The 23928-nt window shown below is 38.9% G+C and overlaps 2 protein-coding genes across 4 annotated transcripts; one reads left to right on the forward strand and one right to left on the reverse strand.

Moving 5' to 3' along the window:
* Positions 1-1117: 1117 nt before the first annotated feature.
* On the reverse strand, positions 1118-9754 carry zgc:171579 (uncharacterized protein LOC557116 homolog). 3 transcript variants are annotated; one of them, XM_033997994.3, is made up of 2 exons: positions 9718-9754; positions 1118-2819 (listed from the first exon to the last, which is right to left on the reverse strand). In XM_033997994.3, the coding sequence occupies exon 2, from the start codon at positions 2738-2740 to the stop codon at positions 1736-1738; it is 1005 nt and encodes a 334-aa protein (XP_033853885.1). In that variant the 5' UTR covers positions 2741-2819; positions 9718-9754; the 3' UTR covers positions 1118-1735. The 3 variants fall into 3 exon arrangements, with proteins under 3 accessions (XP_033853885.1, XP_033853884.1, XP_058868522.1); XM_033997993.3 differs by lacking the exon at positions 9718-9754 and adding an exon at positions 8891-9025; XM_059012539.1 differs by lacking the exon at positions 9718-9754 and adding an exon at positions 4668-5027.
* A 10810-nt stretch (positions 9755-20564) lies between these two features.
* Positions 20565-22883, forward strand: LOC117398982 (G-protein coupled receptor 4-like). The gene has a single exon (XM_059012500.1). It carries the CDS (start codon positions 20688-20690, stop codon positions 21675-21677), a length of 990 nt encoding a protein of 329 aa, XP_058868483.1. The 5' UTR covers positions 20565-20687; the 3' UTR covers positions 21678-22883.
* The last annotated feature ends 1045 nt before the right edge of the window (positions 22884-23928 follow it).

Raw genomic sequence — 23928 nt, forward strand, 5'->3', positions numbered from 1 at the left:
TGAGTGACTCGTGCATCTATATATGCAGCTGTGCTGGGATTCAATTACTAATTAATCATTCACTTGAATCCCATCACGTAAACTAATGTGTGCAATCCCCGTGCTCCCATACAAATACACACTTTAATCTGCAAGTGAAGTGACTGTGCAATCCGTGCCTAAATAAAAAATCTACATTTAACATCACCTGTGCACTAATACATACACCAACATTAACACGCCACATACAACATAAAACACAAAAATACGCACAGGAGAGGGGCACCCCACCACAGGCCCTAAAGGGTTCTAAATTGTGAAATCGTATCTGTTGTTAAATAGCTCTCTATGTAGATTTGCAAACATGCAATAGCAAACATGTATTTTCGTTTTAGAAAACTATACCTGGTTTTGAACTTCAATAGGCATTTCTGTCAGGGAAAATGATGCCACTTTGGATCCTTATAAACGTTTAAACAAACTAAAAGCAGAGCAAAGTGTAATAAAGTATTGTGAAAGCATGGTAAAGTTGTTATGTCAAACCATCAAAATATAACCATGAGAAAAGGCAGAGGAACATTGCTGAATTACCACATATAAGGACAGTAAAGGCTCTCTGGCAGCTGTATGAATGGTTTCACAAACCCTGATTAGCATTAGTCTTGGACTACCTTCCCTAAGACAACATTAGGTTGGTGCTAATCATGGTATGTGAAGCCCTATCTTAATTTGTAGTTTTTGGGTAATCTGTTGTTTTTCGAGTTTGCAAGCGCCTTTATTTCAAATTACTATTAAAGTCATTAACTCTGACTCCAGTATAGCCATTTCTTCCCAGAAATACCTTTTTTATATATTTTGTTATTTACTACATCAGGAAGGTAAGACTAAAGGTAATGCCTGATGATCAGGGTTTAGTGCGATTCAGAATGGGCCTTTAATGTTATTCTAAACATCATAAATAGTTAATTAACAGATCTATTCTCCACTTCAGTGTTTTGGCTTTCCTTCCTTTTATTATTTTTTTAAAGATAGGGACTGCAATTTAACTTTCTGATTGGTGGAATAAAACTATGAGGTTTCTCATAAATTACAATACAGTTCATAATGCTGATACAGAGACACATACATTGGTGTTTAATTGTTGTTATTTATTATTAAAAACATGTTTGATTAGCAGATTACTAAATTAATTTGAAAAAGCTTTTAATGACATAAAGCAGAGTTCCTGGAAGTTATTTTGATAGCATTGTAATATTTCTCTCCAGACACATAACTACTTATTCCAAAAAATAACAATGAAATATAACATATAGATTTCAAATTGTCAAATGGCAGAGAAATAGAGACTGACAGCACACATATATACAACAGGCGTCTCAATGTCTTCAATGTTTTCTTATCTTGAAAAAGATTTCTAGTCGAAATTTTTTGTCATTGAATTCGCGTTTCAGTATTCATTCAAATCCAATGATGCTGTTCCAAATTATGCTGCGTTGTTAAGCAGGTGCAAACATTGAGTTAATTAATTCTCCGAATGCAGCTGTTAAATAAAGTTTTAAACATGCAGAATACACAGTGAATACACAGTGAGGGAGTGCTGTGGGTATTTCTCTCATGAGCCTAGCCATAAACGGCCCACTCATTCATAGATTAACTGCAGTATGCCCTCACCATTCATGGTGTTTCCTGCATGTCTCCAATTCTGCTGCATCACTAATGCAGTCACAACACTCTGGTCTCAACATTGCCAGCACGTCTAAACCTGACTCACACAGTAGGATGCAACACTCGACTCTGTCTGTCTAGAAGCCCTGCTTGTGTGACAGTCCATCAATCTAGCCACCCTCTGAAGAAAAGGAAAAGAGTGCAGCATGTGCTTCCGGACGTCTTTCCTGAGGAATATATACATGATGGGATCCAACAGGCTGTTCAGGCTGAGCATACCCCTTCCCAACTGGTAATAGATAAAAATCTTGGCCTCGAATATGCACATGTTCGTGTGTCCAATCAGCCCGATGTACTTGATGCAGCCTATCAGGTGATATGGGCCAAACACCACCATGAAGATGAGCAAGACCAGCGTCAGCAAGCCTTTGATGCGTTTCTTCTCTTCCTCTGGCAGCAAAAGAACGTCAGAAAGGGTCCTCTGAGTCCTGGCGTGCATGAAAACCAGGAACGTGAGCGGCAGGAAAAAGGATAAAACCAAGGTGATCAACCGGTAGGTGATAAAATTATGATCGGAGGGGTATTTTTCTATGCAGAAGTTGCCGCTATTTTCTTTTTTGAACAGAACTGCGAAAGCCACACAGGGTGGTACAGTAACTAGCACCCACAAGCCTACTGAAAGCAAGCAGGCAAAACGCAAACCCCGGATGCTTTGGAAGACCAGCGGATGGACGATGGCCAGGTATCTCTCCAGGGCGATACAGCACATGAAGAAGATGCTGACATACAAGCTGATGTAGAATATGCTGCCGACCACCTGGCAAGAGGTCCCCCCGAAGCGCCACATGTGCCCGTGGCTGTAGTAGTCAATCCAGAGAGGCAACGTGCTGATCTGCAGCAGGTCTGATAAGAGCAGGTTGATGACGTAGACAGGAAGGGCGTTGTCAGTCTTGACAAGGTGGTACAGCCTGTAGAGGGCCAGGCAGTTGGCGGGCAGTCCAATGCAGAAGACTAAGCCGTAGAGCACAGAGAGAAAGGTCTGGTCAGAGCTGAAGTCAATGTTGTCACAGGAATCGGAGCTGCTGTTGTTCATCATCTCTCTTTTGATGTTTCCTGGACTCTTGAGCCTCGCTGATTGACCGATTAGGTTGAAAATCAGTAAGAAGCTTCAGCAACTAAAACACAAAAAGAAACACAATGAGTTATAGTCATTAAAATGTTTAACTGCAAACCGTGATTAGGGATGAGAGTTTTGAGTTTAGTATTTCATACGCCCCCCTTGAATGTGGTATGAAGTCCATTTGAAATGGACCTGGTGTTTCGATGGCAAAACAACTAGGTTTATCCTTTAAACTGCTGTTTATTTTACTTCCTTCTCTTCCAGACCACAAATTACGAAACATGGCATCTCATTTCCAGCATCTGCTAGGATTTTCTAACCCAGACCAGCTACATTTCCCCAAAATCTTACAAACGTCTTCAAAGTGAGCTCTCAGTGACCTTATTATTATTATTATTATTATTCATTTCTTAGCAGACGCCCTTATCCAGGGCGACTTACAATTGTTACAAGATATCACGTTATACATTATTTCACATTATACAGTTATCACATTATTTTTACATACAATTGCCCATTTATACAGTTGGGTTTTTACTGGAGCAATCTAGGTAAAGTACCTTGCTCAAGGGTACAACAGCAGTGTCCCCCACAACCCACAACCCTCTGGTCAAGAGTCCAGTGCCCTAACCACTACTCCACACTGACCTTGGCACAAGAAAAGTAGGAACTTGTAACAGATGGTAAGGATCTCATATAGAAATTACCTTATGTCCTCATTACCACTTGCAGAATTTCCTTTTCAGGCAAACTATTGCAGTCAATAAAAGCTGATGGAGAAATCCTTTCTTGCCACATCACATTGAATTAGCCAACTGCTACCATTATGACTGATTCTGATAAAAAGGCTGCCATTACCCATAATACTGTTGTGCATGGGTGGGTGTTGGTAACTTTAATGTTGAAAATGTCTGTTACCAATCACAAAAGTCATCCTTAGAGCCCTCTATTCCTTTTCTATAATGAATGCCACCTGTATTTGTGCGTAAGATTGTATGTGCACAGCTTCTCATTGTATTTGGAAAATACTGAAGAAATGGGAAATAGGAAATAAATTGACCTACACTTACTACCATGTATATACTAATGCCAACACCTTTATTTGGCTGCATATTTTACACCCAGTACTCTTAAACTGATGGCCTATTGTAGGCTACTTCCTTCCACCTACATAATTTCAGAACTAAGGGACTGATAACGGAGTTAGGTATTTTGAGTTAGCTCATCTAAACCTTTGGATACCCTAGGCTTGATCATTTGAGAACCCTCAAAACTGTTCAAAATATGTATGCACTGATGATGAAAATACAACGTTAATAATAAATTGATGTTTAAAAGAACCCATTGGGTCCTAAACAGAAACACGCTGGCTGCCAGCTTCCTTTTCTTCCAGTAACCTCTCCTGTGTGCTTTACCAACCAATGGAAGTTTCTGAAAACTGACATTTTTGTGGGTTGTTGAGTTTTTCCCAACCCATCCTTTGTAAATGTTGTAAATCTAGCAGAGGTTACCGTAAAACTTCAAATAATCACCGGTCTTCAATACTTGCCGGTCTCTAATAAGTGCCAGGGCTTCTGGGAAATATGGTAAATAAGAACAAAAGAACATAAGAACATAAGATAGTTTACAAACGAGAGGAGGCCATTCGGCCCATCTTGCTCGTTTGGTTGTTAGTAGCTTATTGATCCCAGAATCTCATCAATCAGCTTCTTGAAGGATCCCAGGGTGTCAACTTCAACAACATTACTGGGGAGTTGGTTCCAGACCCTCACAATTCTCTGTGTAAAAAAGTGCCTCCTATTTTCTGTTCTGAATACCCCTTTATCTAATCTCCATTTGTGACCCCTGGTCCTTGTTTCTTTTTTCAGGTCAAAAAAGTCCCCTGGGTCGACATTGTCTATACCTTTTAGGATTTTGAATGCTTGAATCAGATCACCGCGTAGTCTTCTTTGTTCAAGACTGAAGTACAACTCTTACCTGTTGAGACAGGGGCACACACACAAGCACACGCACGCACACACCCACATGCACACACACACTGACACCCACACACGGGCGCACACTCCATACACACACACACTGACACACACATGCACGCACGCACGCACACTGTACACACACACACACACACACACTACCAGGTTTGAATATTTGACTCCAGTAATGGTATGTTGTCTCCAGAAGCAGCTATAGTATCCAACGGTTGAAATTGAATTCTGTAGAAGGTGCAGTAATATTTAGCATCTTATTTTATTATTTAAAAACCCATCTCACGTGCGTTGCAGACCAACTGTTAATGTTACTGAAGCATTCTGCTGGAGCAATTAATATATATACAATAATGATCTAATGCTATTGCTTCAAATCCAACGAGGTCTCGCAACCTGGCAGTTCACTGTCATTTTGTAATTTTATGATGAAACAGACCAAAGCAGTTCTGTTTTTTTTTTTTATTTTTCACGCAGTATCCGGAATGATGCATCTTTTTTTGGAACGGGGGAATTTCTGAATCATGGTATTGCAAACCTCTCCAGGGCAACCTTTCAACAACATTGCAAGACTGACATGTGGAGTGCAGCTACAATCAATATGCGCTTAGTCTTTTTTAATATATATGTTTAAACACCTCGATCTGGGAACATTGCACGGAGCAAGCAAGAAAGTTTTTATCTGTCACATTACATCATAGTTTATTTATCAGCATCTGTGTGTACATGAGCAGCAACAAAGGAAATGGAAAGTAGCGTCTGGTTCACCACACAACGCTGTTAAAACTACAGAATATTTATCATATATCATCGCCACTTTAATATCCTATCTGTTTAAGACCCTATATCGTGTGATCTTTATCATGAAGTATTGTTGCTTTTGATTAGACTATTATTTGCCATCCCTTAGTTTGTAAAAACAATAGCAAAGTGTAATACAGCTCAGTGAAAGCATCATAAAGCATAGGTAAGCATTGCGAAGCCCATGCCCACGGTACAGCATACATGAGAAAGCATGGTAAACATTTCCATTTCTATAAGGGATACTTCTAAAACTAAATGATTCTGAAAAAACTGTTACTGTAAGTTGCGCAGAGTGTCTAAAACATATTATAAATAATATTTTCTCTCTCAGTTTTGATTACACTGTAAATAGTTATATTGTGTTGCAATTAAATAAAGGAAGAGGTTTATGTACAGTGCCTTGCGAAAGTATTCGGCCCCCTTGAACTTTGCGACCTTTTGCCACATTTCAGGCTTCAAACATAAAGATATGAAACTGTAATTTTTTGTGAAGAATCAACAACAAGTGGGACACAATCATGAAGTGGAACGAAATTTATTGGATATTTCAAACTTTTTTAACAAATAAAAAACTGAAAAATTGGGCGTGCAAAATTATTCAGCCCCCTTAAGTTAATACTTTGTAGCGCCACCTTTTGCTGCGATTACAGCTGTAAGTCGCTTGGGGTATGTCTCTATCAGTTTTGCACACCGAGAGACTGAAATTTTTGCCCATTCCTCCTTGCAAAACAGCTCGAGCTCAGTGAGGTTGGATGGAGAGCATTTGTGAACAGCAGTTTTCAGTTCTTTCCACAGATTCTCGATTGGATTCAGGTCTGGACTTTGACTTGGCCATTCTAACACCTGGATATGTTTATTTGTGAACCATTCCATTGTAGATTTTGCTTTATGTTTTGGATCATTGTCTTGTTGGAAGACAAATCTCCGTCCCAGTCTCAGGTCTTTTGCAGACTCCATCAGGTTTTCTTCCAGAATGGTCCTGTATTTGGCTCCATCCATCTTCCCATCAATTTTAACCATCTTCCCTGTCCCTGCTGAAGAAAAGCAGGCCCAAACCATGATGCTGCCACCACCACCATGTTTGACAGTGGGGATGGTGTGTTCAGGGTGATGAGCTGTGTTGCTTTTACGCCAAACATAACGTTTTGCATTGTTGCCAAAAAGTTCGATTTTGGTTTCATCTGACCAGAGCACCTTCTTCCACATGTTTGGTGTGTCTCCCAGGTGGCTTGTGGCAAACTGTAAATGACACTTTTTATGGATATCTTTAAGAAATGGCTTTCTTCTTGCCACTCTTCCATAAAGGCCAGATTTGTGCAGTATACGACTGATTGTTGTCCTATGGACAGAGTCTCCCACCTCAGCTGTAGATCTCTGCAGTTCATCCAGAGTGATCATGGGCCTCTTGGCTGCATCTCTGATCAGTCTTCTCCTTGTATGAGCTGAAAGTTTAGAGGGACGGCCAGGTCTTGGTAGATTTGCAGTGGTCTGATACTCCTTCCATTTCAATATTATCGCTTGCACAGTGCTCCTTGGGATGTTTAAAGCTTGGGAAATCTTTTTGTATCCAAATCCGGCTTTAAACTTCTCCACAACAGTATCTCGGACCTGCCTGGTGTGTTCCTTGTTCTTCATGATGCTCTCTGCGCTTTAAACGGACCTCTGAGACTATCACAGTGCAGGTGCATTTATACGGAGACTTGATTACACACAGGTGGATTCTATTTATCATCATTAGTCATTTAGGTCAACATTGGATCATTCAGAGATCCTCACTGAACTTCTGGAGAGAGTTTGCTGCACTGAAAGTAAAGGGGCTGAATAATTTTGCACGCCCAATTTTTCAGTTTTTTATTTGTTGAAAAAGTTTGAAATATCCAATAAATTTCGTTCCACTTCATGATTGTGTCCCACTTGTTGTTGATTCTTCACAAAAAATTACAGTTTTATATCTTTATGTTTGAAGCCTGAAATGTGGCAAAAGGTCGCAAAGTTCAAGGGGGCCGAATACTTTCGCAAGGCACTGTACATAAACCTCTTCCTTTATTTAATTGCAACACAATATAACTATTTACAGTGTAATCAAAACTGAGAGAGAAAAGATTATTTCTAATATGTTTTAGACACTCTGCGCAACTTACAGTAACAGTTTTTTCAGAATCATTTAGTTTTAGAAGTATCCCTTATAGAAATGGAAATGTTTACCATTTTTTTTAAGGGGGCCGAATACTTTCGCAAGGCACTGTATGTGTAGACATCTTATAGAATGTTATGTATATTTGTATACCTTTTTCTTGTGATAAATAAAACGTTAAAAAAAAAATTATAAAATCACCAAAATGATTGTATTTCTGAACTATTATTAAAAATAAGAAAGTTGCATGTTCTGTGCACGGGATGACATCTGTACACAGGATAAAAGACTGGAATTTTAACAAATCCTTCACCATTATTCACTGAATTTTCATTTGTAAATTATATTATTATTATTTATTTTTTAGCAGACGCCCTTATCCAGGGCGACTTAAAATTGTTACAAGATATCACATTATTTTTACATACAATTACCCATTTATACAGTGGGGTTTTTACTGGAGCAATCTCAGTAAAGTACCTTGCTCAAGGGTACAGCAGCAGTGTCCCCACCTGGGATTGAACCCACGACCCTCCGGTCCAGAGTCCAGAGCCCTGACCGCTACTCCACATAATAATAAAAGTAATACAGGGTTGCGTTTAACGAATTGATTCATACGACTTCACAACATGACATGAAGCTTTACAGAAGTAATGCCAGTAAAGCAAACGTATTCCTTGTTAATGTGATATCTGTATAATGTGGAATAATGTGATATCTTGTAACAATTGTAAGTCGCCCTGGATAAGGGCGTCTGCTAAGAAATAAATAATAATAATAATAATAATAATAATAATAATAATAATAATAATAATAATAATCTCAAAACATTGAATAACTTTTCGAATACATTTTGTCTTCAAAACTGAGTGCGTCCATCTGTCTGTCACACTCTACATACACTATGCTTACAAGCGCTAGGTTAACCAGCACTTCACGTGCTGGTTAATTGTAATATGTGAGCACGGGGTTGCACAGAATTAATTCACGTGCTGGGATTCAAGTGAATAATTAATTAGTAATTGAATCCCAGCACAACAGTATATATAGATGCACATTTCTGTCACTCGGGGTTAGATGTTCGGTGAGTGGAGAACGGGATTGGAGACGGAGGTAAAGATAATAATAATAATAATAATAATAATAATAATAATAATAATAATAATAATAATAATAATAATAATAGGTAAATCTGCTCACCGTGTTTTGTCTGTGTAGTCCGTTTTGTTTTTATTTTTATTTTGGCTTGTAGTCCCGTGTTTTTGTGTTTCAAACCTTTTATTTTCTGTTCTGTTTATTAAATGCTGAGCGCAATCACGCACCCAGCTTATACCAAACCAGTTTATTTATTTCCTGGCTCTGGTCTGACACCACCCACTCCGGCCGTCTTTGTGACAGTGTACAAAAAAAGTGATATGACCAGAAATGTTGAACTCCCCAGTAATGTTGTTGAAGCTGACACCCTGGGATCCTTCAAGAAGCTGCTTGATGAGATTCTGGGATCAATAAGCTACTAACAACCAAACAAGCAAGATGGGCTAAATAGCCTCTCTCGTTTGTAAACTTTCTTATGTTATGTTCTTAAATAACTTGAATGCCAAGTATATGCAGGAAACACTGCATGAGTAAATGGTAACTGCATTTATTTTTGTTTACGACTGTAAGTCGCCCTGGATAAGGGCCTCTGCTAAGAAATAAATAATAATAATAATAATAATAATAATAATAATAATTTAGTTTGTAGGCGTCTCCCAGTAAATTGTCTATGAAGGTTGAATAATATTTAATAAAGCAGGTATGGTAAAGCATATTTAAAAACACATAGTATAACCAGGAGAAAAGCAGGGGTAAACTAAGGGAGGATCCTTTCAACAAATATAGATTCAATCATTTGCATTGAATGACAGGTTTGGTCCCAGCATATTTCAATGGTGGTGGTATTGAGAGAAACTGGTCATTTGGAGTTAACCCTTTTTCAAAGCCTTGGTATTTTAAAAAGAGCAGAAAAAGAAATAGGTTTTACTTACGTGAAACACTTGGTGCACCACAAACTCTGCGGATGACTGAGGAAGTCAGTTCATGTGAAACAGGAAGTTTCTGAAACGCCTGTACTAGCAAGAAGCAACCTGACCTTCAATTCCATTCTATAGGGGGTTTTAAAAATGAACGAATAACCAAAACTATGTGTAACCAGAGCAAAATGCATCAAATTACCAAAGTGGTTTAACCTTAAAATGTATAGCCAGTCCGTGCCAGTGCAGAGCGTTTGCACATGGAACAACAACACTATATATATATATATATAAAGGGGTCATTCTACAATTGAGGTGGCTAACACTGTCCCCTCCATTGGTGCAAAAGAGTTTCCAAAATTATTATTTATTTATTAGCAGATGCCCTTATCCAGGGCGACTTAAAATTGTTACAAGATATTACATTCTTTTTACAAACAATTACATTATTTTTTTTACACACAATTCCCCATTTATACAGTTGGGTTTTTTACTGGAGCAATCTAGGTAAAGTACCTTGCTCAAGGGTACAACAGCAGTGTCCCCCACCTGGGATTGAACCCACGACTCTCCGGTCAAGAGTCCAGAGCCATAACCACTACTCCACACTGCTGCCCACTGCAAACACTTACAGGAAGTCAATGTGTGTATATTGATAATGTAGAGTATATACAAATAAATGTGTGATTTTTGTCAGTTTACATTACATCCCCCTCATCTAAGCACACTGGGGTATGCAAATGTCTGTGTCCCAAAGGTGATGTGAACTGGATTGATCACTTAAATCTTGTACAATATTTGGACTGTTTCCAGTCTTAAACATTAGGCAGTACTCATATATGTTTAGTTTATTTAATAGACTATTATAAAAAATAAAAAAAATGTATATATATGTGACAGAAATACAACATTCTTGGTTGTAAATATCCCTCCCGACCTGTGAGGGCGCTAAGCAGCGAGAACAGAGTTCCTTGGATAGGCTGGTCTGACAGTTCTTTCCCAGGGTTCAAGGGAAGTCGACCAGCTAGAAAGGGGACGAGACTCCATTGCAAGAATGAATTGACCCGGAAGGGAAACGACTTGGCAGCCGCAGATTGGAGAGGCAGTTGCACTCGTTTACCAAGGGGTCATGTGTGATGGCATAAAAGGGGACGAAGACTCGTAATCTGTCCCTTCGCTTTGGTTTGTATTTGTTAGAATCGAAAAGGACTGTGAGAGACCCTAAAGAAACTGTATCGTGAGTGTTGTGTTGTGTTTGTTTGTAATTGTCTTGTACATTACCAGACAGCTAACACAGTTCCGGAGCTGTCGCCAAGGGCCAGCACTAAGCCAGAACAGCACCACACCAATTATCACTAAAGAAACTGTATCACCCACCACGAGCACTACTGCACGCACCCAGGACTGGTGACCACGTCTGTATTATTGTGGGGTGGATATTATTGCTTATTAGTTGGGATTGCAACCCTGTTGTTATTTACCTCATGCAGTACACGTTGTTGTGTATTGCTGGTGGATTATTGTTTTGGTCACCAGACCTAGAAAATAAAATAAAAACCTTTCCCAACCGGATTACAATTATCTCTGTCTGCTTCTTTAACGCACTGCATCATTCCTGCACCTGTTTCCACTCAGCCACAATATATAAATATCTTTAGTAAAATAAATGTCCAGAGATATTCTGTCATTGATGTTACAGATCACACCATAACAACTGAACAGACACTACAGTGAGCTACTTCCTGGGGTACAAGGTATCATTGGTGATACCCTCCTCTTGGTAACACCAATGACATGGAATTTGTGGATTCAAATTACTGTTTTCAGTACTTTTATAATTATGTAAGCTCTATTATTCTGTGTTAGGTATGGCCAAATTAAGTGCTGCTGAAAAGCAGAAGCTTTATCGACAACACACGGATTCCGACCTAATTTGCAGAGCAGCATATCTAGAAAAAAAGCAGCAGACATACGGCAGTGATATTGAAGGTAAAGGATTTCAGTGAGAACTATTCCTGCAAATACGCAGAGGAGATTCAATCTGTCCTCTTCGGTGCATCTCATCAGCAGGCAGCTCTCCATACTGGTGTCCTGTATGTTGAAGAGCAATCCCCAGTGTCCTTCTGCTCAATTTCACCGAGCAGAAGGAATGATCCACCAGCCATCTTGGCTCATCTTGATCCTAGACATGGCGAAAGACAGCTATCCCTCCGTAAATTGCCTGCATTTTTTTTTTTTCAGCGATGGCCTTGCGACTCAATACAAGCAGAAAGCTAACTTCTGATAACTTTCAAATATTTACAAAGGTAACTTTCAAATATTTACAAAGGAAAGTCAGACAAAACTAAAAACGGTATACAATTCAAATGTTTTATTGATTATTTAAAAATTGGTTTTTAAAATGATTTTTTTTGTAATGAATTTCTTTAAAGTGACACTCTCCTAAAATGATTGCACAAAAAAATACACTGCAAACAACAACAATATGAATCTACATACGTGCATTGGAGTGGGCGGTAACACCAATGACAAAATTGACCTTAAAATCTATATTCTGTTAAAAAAAAACCAGAAAAACAATGATTAATCTCTATATTTTGTGTATCTGAAAAGATAAGACATTAACAAATATTTTAAGATCCTTAAATCCACAGCAATTATAGAATGACCCATTATATATATATATATATATATATACAGTACTGTGCAAAAGTTTTAGGCAGGTGTGAAAAAATGCTGTAAAGTAAGAATGCTTTCAAAAATAGACATGTTAATAGATTATATTTATCAATTAACTAAATGCAAAGTGAGTGAACAGAAGAAAAATCTAAATCAAATCCATATTTAGAGCTTTTCAGGGCATCTATATGTATTCATTCAATTGGTTTGTTTTACCTGAGTTTTTTTCATTACCCTTTTACTGGGGGTTTTACGGTAATGCTTTGTGCTTGCTCCTTTTTTCTCTCCACTAGTCACCTGATGGAGGCAGGCCTTCAGTTCCTGTTTCCTGTTTTAGGGGGGGTAGGGGAAGGAAGGAGATTGGGGTGCGGTTGTTGCTCACCTTTGTTTGTTAGGATCTTTTGTTGTGGTACTTTACTTTTTAGTTTTTCCATTATTTGTTTGCAAAGTATAGTTTTTGTTTTTTTCTTTCAGCTATCCTAACAGCGCAGGCTGCATTTTCTTGACCACCAGTTTTTTCCCTGTATCCCTTTTTTGTTTGGGGTTCTGTTTGTTTTTGCCAGGTTTTTTTTGTTGTAAGGATTTACAACGCCTGCATTACAGATTCACAGAACCAGCACCAGATCAGGAGCAGCCAGGGTCAGATCTTCAATTCTTTCTATATTGGATTACAGTTTTTTTTTTCTGAATGGCCATTCGTGTTTTTTATTTTTGGGATGGCTTGGGATTTCTTCTGGGACATTGTTAGTTTTTTTGGTGATTTATATATTGCCTTTATTATAGTTTTTTTTTTGGATCGGGACTTTTATTGTGGTTTCTTTATTTTTTTACTACTAGTGATATTTATTGCCTTCCAAAATTTGCTATAGGATGTTATTCAGACAACTTTTGTTCATTTCCTCAGTAGCAATAAATTTATTTTTGGTAGCCTCTGTTTGGCCCCTTTTTCATAATTATTTTTTCGCTGTGGCAATTGACTGCCATTATTAGTCAATTTTGTTACAATGTCTCATCCGAAGGATGGAGCACAAGGAGGTCCAGTGCCTTGCTCAGGGTCACACACACACAGTGAGTCAGTGACTTGCCCAGGGTCACACACACACACACACACACACACACACACACACAGAGTGAGTCAGTGGCTGAGCTGACAACTCTCTGGACATGAAACACAAAAATCAATTAGGTAAGTCTTGTCAAACAATATTAGATCATTTGTTCACAGCACATAGCACTTACTCCCACAAGTATGAATCTCTACTGCACATGTGCAAATCCTCATTGCTCAATTGTTCAATCAACAATCAGTCCATAATCACATATAAATGAGGTCACCAGTGAGTTGGTGTAGGCGAGAAATGGTGCAAGTCAGAAAACAAAGACAAAGGAGAGAAAGAGGGGAACCACAACCAGGAGCCCATAGAGGAAGAGGGGTTTGCATGCGCAGTGGTACAGCAGCTCAAAGGGGAAGATGCAGAACAGATGTTTCCAATGACATAAGTGCCACTATCGTTGACCATGTGATAAATCATGGCCTTTCAATGAGAGATGCTGGGCAGAGGGTGCAACCCAATCTAAGCAGCTCAACTGTGGCATCAATAATTAGAATATTCAGTAATGAGAATAGGGAAGTGATCATATATTACTTCACTGTATTACAGTACTGTACGATATACATGTAAGGAGTTTTTCCGTCATCCTCCTTGACCATCAAAATGTCATTATATCCATTTATAGAATTGAAAGACAACCCCGCTCTGGTGGCCGAGGAAGAGTCTTCAGCGCTGAACAGGAGGCTGCCATTGTAGATATGGTTGTTGCAAACAACTCAATACGTTTGAGGGAGATCCAGACTACAATTATACAAGACCAGAACATTTTTCAGAATGTACATAGTGTCAGTCTGGCAACTATTTACCGGGTCTTGAAACAAAACCAACTAAGGATGAAACAGCTATACAGGGTACCTTTTGAAAGAAAGAGTGAAGGAGATTATGTTCCAGTATGTACAGGTAAGGGTTCATCACAGTAATGTACTTCCTTACAATATTTCATTGCAGACAGTTGGAATGGATACCCATGTTCATTTTGTGTTTCTCTCAGAGAGTAATGGAGCTTGAGGCAAATGTGATGCCACATGTCTTCATATACGTGGATGAAACGGGATTCAATTTGTCCAAAGTGAGGAGACATGGGAGGAACTTCATCGGTCACAGGGCCACAGTCAATGTGCCAGACCAAAGAGGTGGGGATATTACCATGTGTGCAGCCATCTCAAGAGAAGGTGTTCTTTCCCACATCCCCACTGTTGGACCATACAATACAGCACACCTGATTGCATTCCTCGACGTCTTGTACAAGAGAATTGAACCCCCTGAAGAGAGAGCGCTGGTAAGGCCTGATATGCCAAACTTTGTGATTATATGGGACAATGTAGCATTCCACCACTATCGTCTAGTAAGAGAGTGGTTTGAATCCCACCCACGCATGTGCGTGCAACTCCTCCCTCCATACTCGCCTTTTCTTAACCCCAGCGAGGAGTTCTTTTCAGCCTGGCGATGGAATGTGTATGACCAAATGTCGCTTCTCGATGCCGTGAATGTGGGTTGTCTGGCAATCTCCGCAGAAGATTGCCAAGGATGGCTCCGACATGCCAGGAGGTTTTCCCCTTGCTGTATTGCGAGGGAGAATATTCAATGTGATGTTGATGAGAATATGTGGCCTGACAGACAGCAAAGAATGGATTAATGAACAATTACACTGAGGTTTTTCTTGTTGCTTTTTTTTATGTAATATTTTTTTCTTGTCATAACTACCAGCTTGGTCCTGAGTATCTTCAGTGGACTTGATTTATATTCACTGTAAAGTATTTCCACCATCATTCGATGTATCAGGAACTCTACTGAAACTGAATAAAGTAACATCTTTTGTCACAGTATTTTTTGCTGTTGAGTGAAATTCTTTCTACTTTGGTCTTCTTGATAAGTCACCTCAGAGTACATGAATGCAGCTCATGATCGGGTGAAATGTTTACTTACCATTTACGCTTATTTTACCAACAAGCAGACCATAGACACGCAGAGCATGTACTCAGGGCTGACCACGTCACATTGATGCTCGTAGTTAGTATTTATTGTGCAATTGTGAAATGGCTGATAGAAAGAACTTTTCATTAGATGACAAATGACACTGTTTTGATGGACTTATTTGATTTTGTGACATGTATTTGCTGTTTTGAGAGTCTTTGTGCCTTTTGCAAATGAAATGTCATTTTGCAAAACATGTTACAGTTTAGGGGGTTGTGTTAAATGTTTTGAAAAGGTGGATAATGTTTTGAGAAATGTGCTCAAGCGATCGAGAAAAACTGTAAGTGCTTATTCAACAGAAAATGTGCACAACGAATAATTTAAATAACGTGTAAATAAAAATAAAAGGAAATCCTTTAAAGTGAATAATGAAAATAAGTTAAGATAACTACATACGGCAACTGTGTTTAATGAATTAATGCTATTGCTGCTTGACGTGTCAAAGTGTAATAAAGCATAGTGAATGCATGTAAACCATTGTAAAGCCCACAAAGGTATGCTAAACCATGGCAAACCATGATCAACTATGGTAATGTATATTTATAGCCATGAATATTTATAAGGGAAAACTGGAAATTTGCTATGGTAAACGTTTATAAGGGGAGGTCTGATCACTTCTTAATGCAGAAGGAAGGCAGGCTAAACTGATTTTACACTGTTGTAGCAGAATTGTATATATGAACTGTCATGGACTATATAAAAATAGATATTGAATATGATTCATGAGCTACAGTTGTAGTCAAAAGTTTACATACCCCAATGGAAATGTATCATTTCTACACATTTCTCGAAAAAAAGTTACAAGAAATAGATGTCTACAATTATTATTTCAGCATTTTTTTTTTAATTTTTTTTTTACAAAACTCCAAAAATGCTAATTCAAAAGTATTCATAGCATTTGATACTGTGACAGTATTATCTACAAAGTGCTAGAAAGTTCAATATGATAATGCAAAACCGAGTTCAAGTCTAGAAAATGCTGGATTGTAGGTGAACATTCTTAGGGAGTGTAAGAGGGCGAGGTGCCCTGTACATTGATTTGTTTATTTGATGTTAGAACGGGGTCCCCCTCCGCCCCTGTGTTACTTTGTATTTGTTATGATTTATTTATGTGACGGCGAAGCTCTGTTTTTGTATTTATTGGTTTTATTGTATTTGCATATGACAGCGCAGCAGAGTGGGTTTGTTTGTTTTATAATGTTTAGTAGCGTGGATGGGAAGCCCCATCCACAGCAGTTTCGGGGTGGATGTTAGAGCGGAGAAAGCGAGCGAGAGGAACGAGAGAAAAATGAAACTAAAAATTAAATACAGGATTAGCGAAGGCTACAGCCCTGCCTGACCTGTGTTGTTTAATATTTTGTGTTTGAGATTTGTTTTGTTTGAACTTTTATTTTGCTGTGTGAACACAGTTTTTTTGAATACGTTATTTATTTTTGTATTTGAATACGTCTTTTGTTTTGAACTGCAGTACTTGCTTGGTGTCAATATTTTTCCCTTCCTGCTTCTGATCTAACATCACTGACCCAGTCGCCCTGTCACAGGGAGTATAAAAGGGTTAGGCATAGTATGGTTGCTGTCATTACCAATAAGTCGATATGGGAAAAAGTAAAGAAGGTATCTGAAGACCTTAGGCAGAAAATTATTTATTCTCATAAAGCTAGAGAAGGATACAAGAAGATTTCCAAGCATTTGAGTATCCCAATTTCAACTGTTGTTACTATTATCAAGAAGTACAAGACTCATGGTACTGTCACAACGCTCCCTCGGTCTGGAAGAAAGAAGGTTCTTTCACCAAGAACAAGTAGAAGAATTGTGATGAAGGTTAATAACAATCTGAGATTGACTGCCAAAGATATTCAAAGTGAATTGGCTGCAAGTGGGACTGGGGTTTCCATTTCAACCATAGGTTGAGTATTGCACGGTGAAGGTCTCAATGGTCGCAGGCCAAAGAAAAAGCCACTCTTAGGAAAACATCACAAGGACAATCGCTTAAAGTTAAGGTTTTGTGGAGTGATGAAACAATCAAGCTATTTGGTCACGCTGATAGTCGTTATGTTTGGAGAAAGTCTGGTGAGGCGTACAAGGAAAAGAAGACCGTACCTACTGTCAAGCATGGAGGTGGTAAAATCCTTCTATCGGGCTGTTTTTCCTCTAATGGCACAGGAAATTTAGTTCCAATACATGGTAAAATGGATTCCATAGCATACCAAAATATATTGGTCAATCATCTGAAACTCTCCGCTACAAAACTTGGTTTAAAGCACAACTCGACGCTCCAACACAGCAACGATCCAAAGCACACATCAAAATCTACTTCAGAATGGTTAAAGAAGAATAAAATCAAGGATCTGGAATGGCTTGGTCAAAGTCCCGATCTAAATCCGATTGAGAATCTTTGGTATGAGTTGAAGAAGGCTGTGCACAAGAGAAGTCCTCGGAATCTGAATGAACTGGAACAATTTTGCATTGAAGAATGGTCAAAAATCACTAAAGAATCATGCCAAAAACTCACTGACAAATAACCTAATCGTTTAAAAGAGGTTATTATTGCTAAACTTGCCTCAACTAGCTATTCATTCAATTTTCCTTGTCAGGGTACGAATTGTGGGTTCAAGCCCAGGTGGGGGACACTGCTGCTGTACCCTTGAGCAAGGTACTTTACCTAGATTGCTCTAGTAAAAACCCAACTGTATAAATGGTTAATTGTATGTAAAAATAATGTGATATCTTATAACAATTGTAAGTCACCCTGGATAAGGGCGTCTGCTAAGAAATGAATAATATTAATTCAATTTTCCTTGTCAGGGTATGAATGCTTTTGAATTAGCATTTTTTGAGTTTTGCAAATCTATTTCTATTTCTTGTAACTTTTTTTCCTCATCCACAAAGCAAAACTTTTGCTGCAAAAGATTTTTCCTATAATTATTTGTTTTTGAGAAATCTCTAAAAATTATACATTTCCATTGGGGTATGTAAACTTTTGACTACAACTGTAGCTGTACACCATCACAAGATCCACACAACAAGCAAACATGAGAAGAAACAGCTGCATTACACTGAAAAAGGATTTAGTCTATTTGTCTGCCTTAATATATCTCAATCTCAATATTGGAGCAAGAGAACACAGAGGCAGTCAGAATAATTACAAACATCAATAAGTGGAAAAATGCTAGATGGCATCTGTAGATACAGTCAATTTGAATTGTCTAAGCAGTGGCAGATTGAAACACTGCCACGCTGTCATATTAATTCATGTATTGACCCACTTACTTGTACACTACAAATACAAACAATGTCTGAAAAATCAGGGCTTCTGTAGGTATGTTTTAAGGATCCTTCATTAAAATAGGCCATAAAGGTGGAGGCTGCTTACATGATACTTTTAATAATCATATTGCAATTCCATTGATTATATAGATCTCAATTGAAACATGCAAACATGGATTGCCAGGAAATCTGTAACACTTGCACTTCCTAGGTCACCTGAGCAGAGTCTTCCAGGTCAACTGGCTGTAAGCTCGTCAGTCAGAAGGGACAGCAGCTGGCTGATTATAACAGGAAAGGCATTCTCGAAAGAAAGCAGTTTCACTCTCCAGACGTCCGTGAAAGTGCAAGATTACTTAAAGGTAAGGGCTTGGAATGGAAAGGCAATACCTCACAAAGACAAACGTCTTACCAGTCAACTAAAGAGCATGATCTGCAGTCAAGAGAGAAGTACAGGTCTTACGCTCATCATATCCATTACATTGCATGGAAAATGTACGGAATTATTCAGTTAGCTGCAATCTCTCTAAACATCTCTGTAAACATCTACCTGTATTTAAATGGACCTGGAGAAACACAATCAGCCCTTTGTCAAAGCACAGGACAGGTGCTGTGGGTGTACTTCCTCATGAAGCCAAATGCCCTACCGCTCCCGTCAGCTCACACACACACTCACACACACACTTCATGTAAGTAAACATCATTCTTTATTGTTTTTATTTTATTCTTTGTTGTCTAAAATAACTACAAGGTTTAGTGTTTAATGCTAAACTTTTATTCAGATCAGTTTTATTTTTTGTCAGTACTTTATTTATCTTGGGGAAAAAATGGCTGAGAAGTTTCTATTTCCTGGATTCACTGTCCTTACTTTTCTGCTAAAAAACAAAGCAAAAAATGTGGGTTTTTTTTTTTAGCATTTTATGCAGTGTTGGCATTCATAAAAATACTAAAAGGCAGCAGTGTGGAGTAGTGGTTAGGGCTCTGGACTCTTGACCAGAGGGTCGTGGGTTCAATCTCAGGTGGGGGACACTGCTGCTGTACTCTTGAGCACAGTACTTTACCTAGATTGCTCCAGTAAAAACCCAACTGTATAAATGGGTAATTGTGTGTAAAAATAATGTAATTGTATGTAAAAATAATATGACATCTTGTAACAATTGTAAGCTGCCCTGGATAAGGGCGTCTGCTAAGAAATAAATAATAATAATAAAAGCAATGTAATAAAGTCTTTTTGCTCAGTTTCATCCTACTATGAAAATGTTGCCATTTGAATTCCTTGTTTGAGAATTTCCTTTCCAATCTTCATTCCTCTTTTACTTTTTCAGGTATCGAGATGGTCAGTGAGATCCAAGCACAGCAACTAGATCATTGACTGCATTTGAATCCAATGACAAAATTCACAGCATCCTGAACACTCAACAAGAACGTAAGAAGATGTATGAACATTATGCTTGTCCACTTCCTAGTAGCTGATTCATAATATTATCAAGTTGGGTCTATAAGAGCCACATGATTCAGCATGGCTGGTAGACCTAGAGTATCCAATTCATGCCCTCACCACTCTTTGTGTGAAGAAGTGAGCTACGTGCCAAATGAACAGCAGCAGCTTCATTCCCTGTGGCAGATGATGTGTTTCATAATTTGTGGTCTGGAAGAGATCCAGGCAACCAAGGAAGTAAAACAAACAGCAGTTTAGTGGGTAAACCTATTTTTTTAACACCAAAATACCAGGTCCATTTCAAATGGACTTCATACCACATTCAAGGGGGGCGGGGGGACTTTATGAAATACTAAACTCAAAACTCTCATCCCTAATCACGGTTTGCAGTTAAACATTTTAATGACTATAACTCATTGTGTTTCTTTTTGTGTTTTAGTTGCTGAAGCTTCTTACTGATTTTCAACCTAATCGGTCAATCAGCGAGGCTCAAGAGTCCAGGAAACATCAAAAGAGAGATGATGAACAACATCAGCTCCGATTCCTGTGACAACATTGACTTCAGCTCTGACCAGACCTTTCTCTCTGTGCTCTACGGCTTAGTCTTCTGCATTGGACTGCCCGCCAACTGCCTGGCCCTCTACGGGCTGTATCGTCTGGTCAAGACTGACAACGCCCTTCCTGTCTACGTCATCAACCTGCTCTTATCAGACCTGCTGCAGATCAGCACGCTGCCTCTCTGGATTGACTACTACAGCCACGGGCACGTGTGGCGCTACGACAGGACAGCATGCGTCTTCGTCTGCGTCATCTCCAACATCAGTCTTTACAGTAGCATCTTTTTCCTGTGTTGCATCTCTCTGGAGAGATACCTGGCCATCGCCCACCCTCTGTGGTATAGAAACCTGCACCCCCACAAGCTGGCTGCTGTGACCTGTGTGGGTCTGTGGGTTGTTGTTACCTTGGTGGTCTTAATGGACTATCACATTGGTTTGGGAACCGTAACAGATCCCCAATGTTCAGAACATTACCCAAGGAAGTGGAGCTATGCAATGTTCCAGTTATTTCTCAAGATTTTCACCTTTCCTTTGCCGTTGTTCCTGCTAGTTTTTGTTCACAGAAGGACCCGGATGAGCCTTGCCGATTCCCTTTCAGTGAGTGCTGAAGAGAAGGAAAGGATCAGCCGCTTGCTAGCCCTAGTGGTGATCATATTTATCCTGGTCTTTGGTCCTCACCACCTCATTGTGTTTGTGAAATGCATTGGGCTAATTGTTCTTGTTGAGAACTGTGGATTTGAGGCGAGGATTTTTCTCTGTTACCAGATTTCATCGGGATTACTGAGCCTGAACAGCCTCCTGGATCCCGTCTTGTATATATTCGTTTGTAGAGATGTCAGGAAGGAGATGTTGGAGTCTTTTCCTTGCTTTCGGAATGCTATAAAGCTGTGGAGAGAACTCAGAGCTGATCAGGATGGAACGTCTGTGTCCACTTCCCCATCACGTGTGTGACAATACTGGGCTTTTTCAACGCATCGCTGTACACTTTTAGCAGTGACGTGGGTCTAAGTTTAACAACCAAACAAGTGTTCTAGAACTAGAACGGGCTCCCCAAGAGAAAGACCTCGTGCTGTAATAAACTTTTCGCTGTCAGCAACCAGGCAAAACAAAAAGGCAAGCAATGCTTGGGTATATAGCCAGAAGTGTAGAGTACAAATCAAAGATTATATTATAAGGAGTATAATTCACAGGTGAGACTGCACCAGGGGTGCCACCACCAAGGGGGCCAAGGGGGCCATGCCCCCCCACACACACACTTTTCCTACTGGGGGGGTATGGTTATTTTTTCTCTGAAAAAATAAATCTGCCTACAGGATTTTAAACAAAGAGGTCACCTTGAATTCACTCTACCAATCTACACAACACAAACTGAACTAAACATGGCAGTATGTATTTTATCAGGTACATTTGTTTTTTATAATCCTTATCACTCTATAATTAAAATAACTGATCTCATTGTGAGAAGCGAATACTCCTCCGTTCAGAGTTAAACTGCGAGAGGTAATAAGTGCATGCAATTTTGTATGAAATCTGAACCAAATGAAGTCTATATATATAGAGAGAGAGAGAGAGAGAGAGAGAGAGAGTGAGAGAGAGCGAGATAGATATTTTAAAACCTCACCGTGATAGTGAAAGACTGAATTTGAAAAGGATTTTCTGTTTCATTTTGTCTGCGCGACTTGTTTTTTGTTTAACCTGTTGTTCTGGCTGGGTGAGCTGTGTTTTTGATATATGAAAATGAACCTCCAACGCTTCAGTCCTGAGCCACCTTGCCACAGCATCAGCCAGAAGTAACTTTTTACTTCTAAGTCTTTTTTTTACCCCGAATATTCAAATTTGTTCATTAAAAGAACAGTCTAAAATAAAGACATTTATCACTGTTGCAGGAATTTAAAACTTAAGACAAGTTAAACAGTCCCAATACCGCAAACAGTGGAGAAACACTGATCTGCCGAGACATCTGCATGGTCCTAGAATAAAGGGTGACAACCACAATCTATAAATGTGTAACTTAAATAGTTCACATTTCCCAGAAGAGGCACCGTTAAACTGAACACAGGATAGCTAAGTTAAATGTACGGTTTCCATAGACATTGATAAAGGAAGTAGCATTTACAGCTCAGGTGTTTACAGGAAGTAATCTTGCTATTTTCATAGACCAGTATATTTAGACTGTGATGTTTAAGGTTGGTAATCAATAGATTTGCTCTATTGTAGACTTATTTCTGACTTTGCATGACTTCTGTCTTTTTATTTCTGTTTTCAATAAACTGCTGCTATTCCTTAAACCTGCTTGTTGTTTGATTGTATTGTTCACTATAAGTCCTTGATCTAAACAAACGTATGCAATTGAAACTAATCACATGCAAATTTGCATAAAAAGTATAATTAATATTCCTGCAGTGTGTGACTGTGTGGGAGACTGTGGGCCTGTTTATAATACTTAGTGTCAAAGATAGTCCCCACTATGTATACCTGACAAGCCCTAACCCTAACCCCAGGGCATTATTTGTTGTAGGGCCTGAATGGATTAGCACCTAGTTATTTGCAGGAGTTACTGACCCCGTATCTTCCAAACCGCACTCTGAGATCTCAGGATGCAGGGCTGCTGGTTATTCACAGGGTCAACAAAAGCAACACGGGAGGTAGGGCTTTATCTCGAAGAGCTCTGAAATTCTGGAATGCTCTGCCTTCGTTTGTCACGGAAGCAGGGACCATTACCGTTTTCAAGTCAAGACTAAAAACACACTTTTATAAAATGGCTTTCTTATCTTAGTGCTGCTTTTGTATTATGTGTATACTGTTATATAAGTATGTTATTTAAATGGTCTGACTGTGGCAGCTGTATGTGTGCCATGCTGGAGGCAGCAGTGTGGAGTAGTGGTTAGGGCTCTGGACTCTTAACCGGCGGGTTGTGGGTTCAATCCCAGGTAGGGGACACTGCTGCTGTACCCTTGAGCAAGGTACTTTACCTAGATTGCTCCAGTAAAAACCCAACTGTATAAATGGGTAATTGTATGTAAAAATAATGTAATTGTATGTAAAAATAATGTGGTATCTTGTAACAATTGTAAGTCACCCTGGATAACGGTGTCTGCTAAGAAACTAATAATAATGCAAATGTATTGTGGTTTGTTCTTTTTTTCTGTTATGTACTGTACAGTGCTTTGTGATACTTTTGTATAAAAAGCTCTATATAAAA

The sequence above is a fragment of the Acipenser ruthenus genome, chromosome 44, assembly GCF_902713425.1.
Source record: "Acipenser ruthenus chromosome 44, fAciRut3.2 maternal haplotype, whole genome shotgun sequence".
NCBI lineage: Eukaryota > Metazoa > Chordata > Actinopteri > Acipenseriformes > Acipenseridae > Acipenser > Acipenser ruthenus.

Excerpts from the sequence above, each read along its gene's own strand:
- LOC117398982 (XM_059012500.1), top strand. The coding sequence starts at position 20,688 with ATGATGAACAACATCAGCTCCGATTCCTGTGACAACATTGACTTCAGC.
- zgc:171579 (XM_033997994.3), bottom strand. The coding sequence starts at position 2,740 with ATGATGAACAACAGCAGCTCCGATTCCTGTGACAACATTGACTTCAGC.